Here is an 11681-nt window from a genome sequence, read left to right on the forward strand (position 1 = left end):
AAAGTCTCATTAACTTGGCATTTAAGGACTTTGGGGACAGCCTGCTCTGCAGGTGACCTTTGTACCATCTGTGATCAATTTTAGCAAGATGGCAAAAAAAAAAAATTATATTCTCCGAGGAACAAATTCCTTAAACTCATAGTAATTCATAAAGTCCTTCAGATCTAAAGAAAAATTAATGATGACATGGATTTCTATTTTTCTTTAATAGCTACTTATCCTTTCATAAAGTGTACATTAGTTAAGGAATATACTTGCTAAAATATAAATTTTTTGTATTTTGATTATTCTTAAAACGTGCTGAAATTTTAAAAAGACATAATTCAGGCAGCTTGCAAACTGGGAAGTATTTCAGTGTTTGGGTTCTTGAGAGACTAGAAAAGTTTAATTCAGCTTTTAACAGTAGTAGCTTTCCTCTGCAGCAGCTGAGAAATTAATTCAAACACAATTTATTGAGATACCACTTAGTGCCACTCTGTGAACCTGGGATGAAGCAGTGAGAACATAATGGATGAGAAGCCTGCTTTTATGAAGTTCATATTCTAACAGAGAGAGATGGTCAATTAGAAAGTAAAGAAAAAAGATAGCTTCAGAACTTATAAAGTTTATTTAACATAGTAAAACAGAAAGGACCGGGGGAGCAGAGATTACTGCTCTCTATGAGGTATTCAAGGAAGGCTGTCAGAGCAGGTTTGAGCTAAGACCTAAGTGAGAAGGAGGAGCTGGCTGTGCAAAACTCTGATGGAGGCAGAGGGTGCTCTGGTGGAGGAGATATCAGCAGATGCAAAGGTTCTGAGGCAGGAATGAGCCAGGCATTTGCTTCTTAATTTTTTCAAAATTGAGAAATTGTTAGTAACTGAACAGTCAGAAAACTCCTTTTCTGTTTTAAATTGAGAAAAATATAAAACCTGTATTAGCAATATAGACCAATATTAAACCAATATTTATCACACAGACTTGCTAGGAAATTTAATTTAAAAAGTTTAAAAAATGTAATTTAGTAAAATGTTGACATTTATTGAGCACTTAATATGTTCTGCACTGTGCAAAGCACTTTACACATCTTATCTCATTTAGCCCTCATCCCAAGTCTGTTCTCCATCATGCCCTTTGTACAGGTAAGGAAACAAAGGCAGAGGAAGGTAAGCAGTTTTCCTGATGTCATGCAGCAAGTAAGTGCCAGAGCCAGGATTCGAACTCACTTCGAATTCAAGAGCCTATGTTCCTAACCTTCTCAATGTGAATACTCTCACCTCTCCTGGGCACAGCCTGTGCCCTGTGATTATCTTACTTACACTGCACTCCTATGGAGAGCCCTCCACGGGCCAGCTCTGTGATGGGTGCTGAAGAGGCCTGAATAAGTAAGACACCATCCATCAAGTCGTAGCCCTCCCAGGAAAGAGTCAGAGAAGCCTTCCCAAAAGAGAGAAAGCCCAAGCTGAGTTCTGAAGGATGCACAGATGAAGCATAAATGGGGAGGAGTGTTCAGGCAGAGGAACAGCCCTGGGGAATGAGGACGAGCAAGATGTACACAGGGGATTGTTGACAGTTTAGTCTCGCTCACCCTGGAGTGGAAGGTAGGATGCGGTGGGCAGCTGGGCTAGTGGGAAAAGCATGGCCAAGTCATGAGAGACCTTGAATATGTCGCTCAGGAGCCTTGACTTTAGGTGGCAGGTGTCATTAGAGGATTTAATCAGGGAGCAAAAGGTCATATTTATTTCAAGGAAGATCTCTCTAACTGAATTGGGGGTCAGGACTGGAGGCAGAAAAACCAATTTGGGAGCTTCTGAATGCTTTGCATAAGAGATATTGAGAACATGAAGGCACTAGATGGGGTAAAAAAGAAGCAGTGGATTAGAGGGCTATTTAGGAGGAAACATAAGCAGCATTTGGTGATAAATTGGATTGGGGACCGAGAAGAGGAAAGACCTGCGGTGAGCTCAGAGGTTTCTGACGTGGCCTCTGATCCTGCCCTGGCTTCCCACACGTCCCTCATCTCACCCAGCCCTGTTTCGTATGCAGGAGTTGCTGAGAAAAAGCCTATGGGCTGGTTGAATGGTTAGGTGAATGGGATCACTGGGGAAGAAATAATCAGAAAAGATTTATAGGAAAAGCAGAAAAAAATAGGCTTTTGAGAGGGCATGAGAAAGAATGAAAACTCAGATGCAGAAAAGGAGACTGAAGGCTGAGCTTTGAGTTGAAGACACTGAGAGAAGTGCAAGGAGGCCAGTCAAGGAGGCATTTGAGCGGGGAGTGACGCGGTCAGAGAAGCACTTTAGGAAGGTGAATCTGATGGTAGGATGTAATAACAGAGCTGAGGCCGGGAGGAACGGAAGGGAAGGGAAATCTTTGGAAGGTGATTGCAGTGATCTAGGTAAGAGGTGGTGAGGATCGAAGGAAACTAGTGTGGTGGGAATGAAGCATAGGAGATGGACTAAAGGGACACAGCTGTCAGATGCTGCCGTGGGGAGGAGAGAAGTTGGGATTAACTGTGGTTTGGAGCCTTGGTGCCTGGGAATGTAAAGGTGCTGTTTATAAAAAGAGTAAAGCCAGAAGGACAGGACAGCCTAGACAGGGAAGAAGAGAGGAGCATTCCTCTGGGGAAAGTTGAATTTGAGTTGCAGCAAGACTTTCAGGCAGAAAAGTGGGAGTCTAGGAAAATGACCTCACTTCTCCACTTGCAGACTGACCCTCCTCTCCTGCATCTGTCCACACGTGCTCTGTCTAGTCTCCTTTTGAAACTGGATGAGCAGCCCATGCTCCCATGCTTCTGCCGAAGGCAAACTCCTCCCCTGGGCCCTGGAGCCCACTCCCTCTCACCGGCTCAGGAACGCTGCTCCCACTGTTGTCCCCACTGACCCCCATCTCAGAATTCTTCTCCTCTACGGGGTCATTTTCAAGGGCACACAAACCTACCTCCTGTCTTACAAACCGACTAAGTCCTCCTGTGACTTCCTGCTTCTCTCCAGATACGGCCTCCTTTCTTTGACCCCCCCATAGAGCCAAACTCCTTCAAAGACTTGTCTAAACTCGCTCTCTCACCGACCATTTTCTCTTCAACTCTAGCCAATCTGGTTTTCATTCCCAGCTTCTCCAACGAAATGGCTTTTGCCAAGATTTTTAACAACCTTCACGTGACCAAATCCAGTTGCCAGCTCTCCCTCAGACTCTGCTGATTGCTCCCTCCTCCTGGAAACTTTTCTCATGGGTTTCACACACCACACACTCTGGTTCTCCTCCTGCTTCACCAGCTGCTCCCTTTTCATTTTCCATGCTCACCAAATTTTTGATCTCTAAACATCAAGGATCCCAGGTCTCAGTCCTCCATGCCTCTCCCTTATCGTCACCCTCTCCTGGGTGACCCCTTCCAGTGCCATGGCTTTAAATTCTGCCACACGCTGGTGACTCCCAAACTGCCCTCTCCACCTCTGACCTCTATATGAGTTGTGGACTTCTCTGTCCCAGAGGGGCTGAACATTTTTGATCTCACACACACACCCATACACACAGTAAAACATTTATGAGTGTTTACTTATTTTAAAATTACAGACTTGTACTATTGGCTAATATATTATGTACATCATAAAAGTAGAAGAATGAGATACAGATTGAATAAACAAAATTTTAAATAGCTGGCTAGCCTCTGAAGGTACTGTGTTTACAGCCTGGCAAGGTTCATTGTTAACAGTAGTGGTTGTAAATCATTTTTCAAATAGTCTTTTTGTTCATTGCTAGTGTTTTGTCTCAACTCTTGTCCAGTCTGATTAAATCACAACTCTTTCTACCTCATGATGTGTTTTGACAAGGGCTAGTACCAGAAGAACAAGCTGTGTCAGCTCTGTCCTTCCCTGTTGTTCACCTGCGCCTGCATCATTGGTCCTGCATCGCTGGTCCTGCATCACTTCCAGAGTTTCTACAAGAATCATTTGAAGTTGCTTTCTATTTTGTGATGGTTAGTTTGGTTGAAACTAGATAATATAATCAGGAAATCTATTCAATGACCCATAATTAAACTGAAATTCTTCTCAAGACACTGAAAAGAAGCAAGTCAGTCAGTGCCTCCCCACTTGCATGGCCAAAAGTATCTAACACTCAACGTGTCTAAACAAAACATTTTATTCTCCCTCCCTCCAAAATAAAACCTGCTTCTGCTTCATCTGCATGACTGGCATCCCTGTTTGCCCAGTTGCTCACATTGAAAACCTCAGTCTTCTTGTTCTGTCATGCTCCTTATGGGATCCATTAGCAAATCCTGTGTGATCTGTCCTCAGAGTCTATCCCAAGTCTAACTGGCTTTCCCTCCCTCCGTTAGTAACTCTCTGTTCCACACCACCGCCATCTCCCGCCCGGTCTATTGTGATAGGCTCTGAATTGTTCCCCTCAGGCTGGCCTGCCTTCCGTCTCTTCTCCACACTCACATAAGTCAGATCATATCACCGCCCCATGCAAGACCTCCAGCACACTTCAAGTATGGTCTCATTTTCTTACCACGACCTTCAAGAACCTCAGTAGTCTGGCCCTTGCTTGCTTTTAGAGTTTGTCTCTTATCACCCAGCCCCTTTCACTGTGTTCCTGCTACACTGGCTTTTTGGTATTAGGCAATACCGTCACAAGGCTGTGGCCCTCATTTCACACTGATCTCTGCTCAGAGAGGCCATTTCCCGGCTGCTCTTCTAAAATAGCATTCGTGCAAGCTCCACCCCCATCACTCTCTTCCTTCCCCTCCTCCCCTGTTTTACTTTTCTCCGTTGCACTTACCTCTAGTTAGCATTCTACTGTATATTTATTTGTTTGCTCATTTATAGGCCATATTCTCCACTAGAGTGAGAGCCCCTTTAGGGCAGGGCCATGTCTGTCTTCTTCTCTACTGTCTCTCTAGCTCCTAGAACAGACTCAGCACATAGTCAGGGCTAAGCATTGTTGGGGGGGGGGGATTAGGTTTTAAAAATTTTAATTAATTAATTAATTTTTAATTTTTTTAAAATGGAGGAACCCAGGACCTCGCACGTGCTAAGCATTCTCTACCACTGAGCTGTATCCTCCCTGCAGGGCTAAGTATTTACGTAAGTGAGTAGATAAGTCTTCCCAGGGACAGCAGATGAAATCCCAAGGATAGTTGCTAATATTAAGAGAATAGAGAGCAAAGGGCAAATCTTTGGGGGAGAGACTTAAATTGGGGGCAAAAGAGGTACTCTACAGGGAGTGAAATCTCAGCCCCACTCACTAGGCATGAAGAAAACGTGGCAGGCCCTGGGGAACGCAGCAGGGAAGGCACCAAGTGGGGCTCAGCTCACTGCCCCAACTATAAGAATGTTCTGAGCACACACCAAAACCCCGGACAGAGTGACAAGTCCGCCTCTTAGCGCGAGGGGGTGCTATCTCCTGTTATCCTGAAACATGTGAAAGGGGTTCAGCCCAGGATCCTGAAGCCACACCTCTGCCTCGAGCACCTCGTCTCTGAGCTGTGGCAACGTGGCGGCTCCAGGAGACCCTGGGAATTCGAGTGGGCTGCCCCGGGCTCTCCTTCAGAAGTCAGGGTGTGATTCTTAAGAAAACATGCTGGAGGGTGACCTCTTTTATTGGGTTCACCATCTGAGCTGTAGAGAGACCATGTGTTTGTCCATAGCCTGAAATGCTCAAAGGCCGTGGTGTTGAAAAGAGGGCCAGCCTTAGGTCTCTTCGTCACCATTAATCCTGGTCCCCGCTGGTCTCTCCCTTTTGCATCAGAAAAGCTTTCTTGTTTTTTTTTTGAAGAGGGGAGAAAACAGCTGTGCTGGATTTGAGAATCGGATTTTAATGGTCACTGAAGACACACAAAAGCTTTGCTGTGATCTTGAAGTGTTCTGGGGGCGTTGACTCCTTTGTCTGGGGCAGCAAACAAGCCGGCTGCTCGAGGAGAGAGAAGCCACTGGGACTGGGATCCAGGTCTCTGTAGGCCAGATCTGCAGCACTTTTGCAAAGAGCTGTTTTCAGACATTTCTTTATGGCATTTCAGAATCGCTTTTTCGTGTTTAGCTCATTTTTACCTTGTGAAAGAAACAAGTGAATGTGGAAGGGGCTTGGCATGGATTCTTTCTCTGGAAGGGAAATGGAAACTGTGAGTGACAAGATGAGTGTGTTTCCGTGGAGCAGGTCTTTTACTGTGAGAACAAAGAACCCAGCGGCCCAAGGGGCATTTCTCAGTCCTCTGCTCACTTGAGAAATTGCAACAGACGTGGGAGATTATGAGGCTTCGCAAAATGTAACTTTTCAAAGGTGTGTGGGGTGGGTGTTCAGTAGTTCTAAGGAGGAGTGGACACCCAGAGCAGCGAGAGGCCATCCAGTTCCTCTTTGCAGTGAGAACGATTCTCGTCCACCTGTGGAGGGGATTGTTTTCTGCCAGAGGAACTGGGATGGAATCTGAGTCTAAGGTATGACTCATGAGGCCACTGGAATCCTTGCCATCGCATGGGCACTGTCCCTTTAGGTGAGTGAGTGTTGTGGTAACAGCTGTCCCCAAAATGGAAATAGCTTGGGCTAGAGGGGCTTGGTTTTATTTACTTTCTGCCAGTCTTCATGACAGTTGGGTTGTTAGAACCGTGCAGGGGTTATGCCCTCATGTACTGGCCTGCTGTAGGCCCTGGGATAGTCAGGTGAGATACAGGATAAAAAGCCACGAATTCCTAGCACATAATTCGGTGCAGCTTTTCATGGGAGATGAGCTGAAACCAGAGTAATTATGGAAACCATTATCCAGTAGGGCTGCATTTAGAGACTCAGTCTGGAATTATCGGCTCTGTCTGCCACAGTTCTCTGCACTATCCTCATTATAATGTTGTTTGACAAGAAAGCAAGAGTTTGATTCACTTTTAATTTTTAAAAAAAATCATAAACTTAAATTAAAATGATATGTGCATATTATAAAAGAAAATCCAAGCAATATAAAAAACTATCAAATATTACTTTAGAGTAGACTTTATTGATTGCATTTAATTGGAGAAGTAATATTTGAAATGTGGCGTATTTTGGCTTACTATGATTTTTTAAGAAGCCTCATTTTTGGTTTCTTTAGATTATGGAATAAATAATGAGAAGACATTTTTATTACTGGTAATAGAGAACTTTGCCATGTTTAACGCTAAAAGTACATATGTGAATTACATTTGTAGGCTAGAATGAAAACCAGTGTTCCCCCTTACACACATTCAAGAGCTATAATAGCTACTTTTATCAAGTGATATTTTGTTTTCTATTTCTTGCTTAGGTATAAAAGAGTATGTGTTTATTCCAGTCAAACTCTCCTGATACCCCATAGAGAATTGTTGGCAAAGTCTGTAATTGTGATTCAGTCTACATTTTTGTTCAATGACCTTTTTCCTCTTTAAACTCAAAGGTCTTGAGCTCACTGTAGGTGAATTTCACAGATTAGCTGTGGGATCTTGGCAGAATTATTTAACATCCCTAAGTTTCTGTTTCTGTGCAGTGGTGCTAATCATAGGTTGTTCCTTCAGGTTGTTTCCAGGACTGAAAAGAGAGAACACGTGTCAAGCTTGTGGCATGGTGTCTAGTAGCTCGCTGAGTACTGAACGTCAGTCATCAGAAAGGCTATTATGATGGTTATGATGATGTTTAAATATTACATTAGGGAACCCAAAATTCAGTATATTTACTTTCTGTTCCTATCCTAAAATAAGATATAAGCCCATGTTTAACTAATAACACCAAAATATAATCAGAAGCACAGTTTATTCATTTCCTTGTGTTGACTATTTCAGGAGACGTTTACCAGGGTTTACTCTCTGTAATGTATTAATTTTATTACAAATATGAAGCATGCTATTTTGCAGAGTTTATCTGAAGACCCTTGAGATCACCCTCCCCACAACCGACAGAGAGTGATCTTTTCAAAACACAGCTTCTGGTGGTATTCCTCACCTTTCGATGGCTTCTTTACCTGCAGGATAAAATCCAAATGCCTGGCATTCAAGGACTTTTTCAGTCTATCCTCAGTCTATCCTTTCTTCCCTTTCCTCCCACATGTTAGGCATGAATCTTCACCTGCCCCCTTTTTTATCTGGGGAGCTCCTACTCATCCTTCAAGGCCTGACACAAACGTGGCTTCTTCTAGGAAGCCTTCCGGGATGCCACCAGCCAGAATTAACAGCACCCCCTCTATTCTTCCAGCACCAGCCCTATATTTAATGAATTATTTTCACCTTTATACTCCTTCTGACAGCCTCGTTAAGTAGGGAATGTCATTAAGTGCTTGTGCTCAAAAATAATTAGGGCCACTGTGATCCTGGTTCCCAAGAAGCTCATGGTCTAGGGAGAGAAGACCTGTAAATGCCTTTTACAGTGAATGACAAGGATCTTGGCAGAGGGGTGTGCTCAGGGAACCCAGAGGTGGCACACATTCTGTATTCAGAGGGGTTGATTGGGGAGGTGTTGGGTCAAAGCCATCTGTTTACCTTCATCTCTGTCACTCACATTATCCTTCCTTGGCCTCTGTCCCTCACTGACCAGATCATTTCCCCCTTTGGCTAGTCAGTTGCAGGGCTGGGACTTATTATGATGGCACACAAGAACGCTGCATTTTATGTCCAAATGGAACCTACCAAACCGAGGAGGGACAAGTCACATGTGAACCATGCCCAAGACCAGAAAATCCTGGGGCCCTGAAGACTCTGGAAGCTTGGAATGTGTCTGAATGTGGAGGTAAGAATTCTGTCTGCCCCTTCTTCCTCCTGCAGTCTCTGGTATCATTGTGTAGACGGAAGGCATAAGTAGCATTTCAGTGTAGATGATGCACTCTGCACCATGGAATTCCTACGAGCAGGGACTGTACTGGGCTCATTCTTGGCTCTCAGAGCCTAGTTCAGTGCCTGACACATGCTGCGCTGACGCTCACTTGAACAAATAAATGATCTTATAGAATACCTTGGCAGAAAAAAATGTGTAAATGTTGCAACTGCATATTGAATCACTGTATATAGATATCACCTGAGTGATCCCCCAGTGTGTAGGGGCTGCCTGAAAGTGTCAAAAAATGGAGAAAGTAGCCCTGATTATTCTTCCAGCTTTAGTCTCAAAGTCAGAGCTTATTGGTTTTTTTAAAATATGTTCATCTGGTTATTTTGTTAAAACTCAGTTTTAAGAGTTTTTATTTGTCTCTAATAAAATTTTAACTCTGGAACCACTCTTACTTAGGTTCTGCGGACTTATTTATTTTATTGGTAACTGTCTTTATTAAACAGAAGGGACAGCTGTACTGACACTCTGTGGACTCAAATGAAAGGTGTGATTTGATGTGGCGATTTGTAGGGGATGTCCATGGCAGAGTGCATCGGAGCCCTGCCTCCCCTTCCAGTGAATCTCAGCTTTAGTTCCCACCTTCATGACTCCAAACTCAACTGCAGGACCTTTTCTGGTTTAAAAATCAGGTCCTCAGATTGACCGTGTGACTCCTACCATGTCTTTGACCTGTTATCCTTGGCTTCCACCTTTGCACTGTGCTGTGTAGCCCTGCATGTCAGCTTCAGGCACTCTTGTGTGACCTAGACAGGGTCAGCAGCAGGGCAGGACAGGCTCTCCTCACTGAGGTGGGAGCTGAGGTCAGCACAGGGTGACAGGCCTGAGCACATCTCTCTGATCTCAACTTCCCTGGAGGCTTTGCTCACCTAGGGTCATTCATCCCCCCAGGTCTGTGCCAACCTGGTGAATATTCCACGGATGGCTTTGCACCCTGCCAGCTGTGTGCCTTGGGCACATTCCAGCCTGAAGCCGGCCGTACTTCCTGCTTTCCCTGTGGAGGAGGCCTCCCCACCAAACACCTGGGAGCCACTTCCTTCCAGGACTGTGAAACCAGAGGTGAGGACTTAGCAGCTTGCCTTTTCCTGAAACTGAATTCCCCTTTGGAGAACCCTGGGGGTCTGGTAGAGATCTGATCAAGCCCAGCCCCAAGATGCCCCATGTGGTGCCCCAGTGACAGGGAGGCCAGGTCTCCAGGGCCATTTGCCCCTGCAGGATTTGCAGGGGGCAGGAGAACTCCTAGACACTGTCCCCCACTACCCCCCTCCAGCCACCTTGGCCCCTTCAGACGGGGCTGACTGCAGGGACCACCGACCAGGGAGGATGGGCAGGTTTAGTCCACAGCTCCCTCTATGTCCATACCCTTACCTGGAGCACGCCCCTCCAGACAGGCCCTACCCCTTCTCCAGGGCCCCACTCCGCTGTCCCTGCAGGAGCCTGGTGTCAGATCTACACCCTGCATGCTCACAAGCACCCTGTGCGTGAAGACTCGGGCTGTGAGCATTGCATGGACCGTAAACTCTGAAGATACACCCGTACCTTGTTCCCTTTGTGTTTTTCTCAGTGTCATGAGTCACAAGTCCCACCCAAGCTGGCTATTTAGGGAATTAAGTGTTGATTAGCCCCAGATTAGTAGGAAAGCAGTACTTCATTTGAGCATGAACATTTCTTTCACGAACTGTGAACCCTTTTGTGTTGCATTTGATGAAAACATGGTCTCTTTCTCTCTCTTTTTCCCTTCTCCACCCTCCCCCACCCCCACAGTTCAATGTTCACCTGGACATTTCTACAACACCACCACCCACCGATGTATTCGGTGCCCAGCAGGAACATACCAGCCTGAATTTGGAAAAAATAATTGTGTTTCCTGCCCAGGAAATACCACAACTGACTTTGATGGCTCCACAAACATAATCCACTGTAAAAGTAGGTCCCTTTTCACAGTTCTGATTAAGACGGTATGTTCCTGGGTGGGGGTGGGGTGGGGGCTGGAACCAGGTAGGTTCAGGACCACAGAGATGTTGTTAGCTCAGCTCATGGCTCTGCAGATGGGCGCTGAGGAGAGCAGGGCTTGGTCTGCAGGTGCTCACCGGTGTTCATCCAGACTCCTTCTCCAGGCACATGCACACACTGCACTTGCTGTAATTTCCTCCCAAAAGCAAAATTTCAGTTCAGCTGAGTTCAGCAAGCATTGAAGCATTCTCAAGCAGAATAAGTTCCTGGCCCTGCAGACAGCATGGGTGGTAGGATTGCAGAGAGAGCCCCTGCCTTGAAAAGGAGCTTACTGCTACTTGGAATATCCTCGTCTGTTGGTAGGTTAGATTTGGGAAGTTTACAGTGTGACAAGATTCTTCCCCCCACCAAGACGGAATCTGTTTCCTTGTCTTCCCACCCCTGGTCCTTGGTTGGCTCTTCGGAGCCACAGGTCGCCCTTCGGGCTGGAATGCAGTTTTCTCGACTCCATGGCTCTCCCCTCCTGCTTTTTGCTCCAGGAACAAAAGTCTCTTTATTTTATTTTTTTCTAATGAGAAGAATAAATCCCAGTTACAATCAGAGAGAAGAAAGGTTATCCCTTCAACCTCTTCTCCTGCCCAGGTTCACCTGACAGTTTTAAATAATAAGCTCCTTGAGGACAAGAATATTTGTTGGATGAGTGGAGGTTCAATGAATGAAGATATGGCTGAGGTGGTGTGTGTGTGTGTATGTGTACCCACAAGTGTGTGCTCCTTGCCTTTGGTGCTAGAGGTGAGTATCCAGCATGCCCCATACTGACTGAGAGCTAAATGGAATTCTCTTCTTCACTTAAAAATAAAGCATGGCCTTGACCAGAGAGAAACATAAAAGAATATGGCTGTCACGTCCTCATCAAAGATCACTAGGAAAGGGTCGGATTT

General features: G+C 45.3%; 1 protein-coding gene across 5 annotated transcripts in view; it reads left to right on the forward strand.

Moving 5' to 3' along the window:
- SCUBE2 (signal peptide, CUB domain and EGF like domain containing 2) overlaps positions 1-11681 on the forward strand; it is a 61785-nt gene that overhangs the window by 39741 nt on the left and 10363 nt on the right. For all 5 annotated transcript variants that reach the window (XM_074372420.1, XM_074372422.1, XM_074372421.1 and 2 more), the window contains 3 exons: positions 8524-8694; positions 9679-9846; positions 10552-10713. In XM_074372420.1, the coding sequence (XP_074228521.1) occupies positions 8524-8694; positions 9679-9846; positions 10552-10713 (501 nt within the window). The remainder of the gene's footprint in view (positions 1-8523; positions 8695-9678; positions 9847-10551; positions 10714-11681) is intronic.

This window comes from Camelus bactrianus, chromosome 10 (assembly GCF_048773025.1).
Source record: "Camelus bactrianus isolate YW-2024 breed Bactrian camel chromosome 10, ASM4877302v1, whole genome shotgun sequence".
Classification (NCBI taxonomy): Eukaryota; Metazoa; Chordata; class Mammalia; order Artiodactyla; family Camelidae; genus Camelus; species Camelus bactrianus.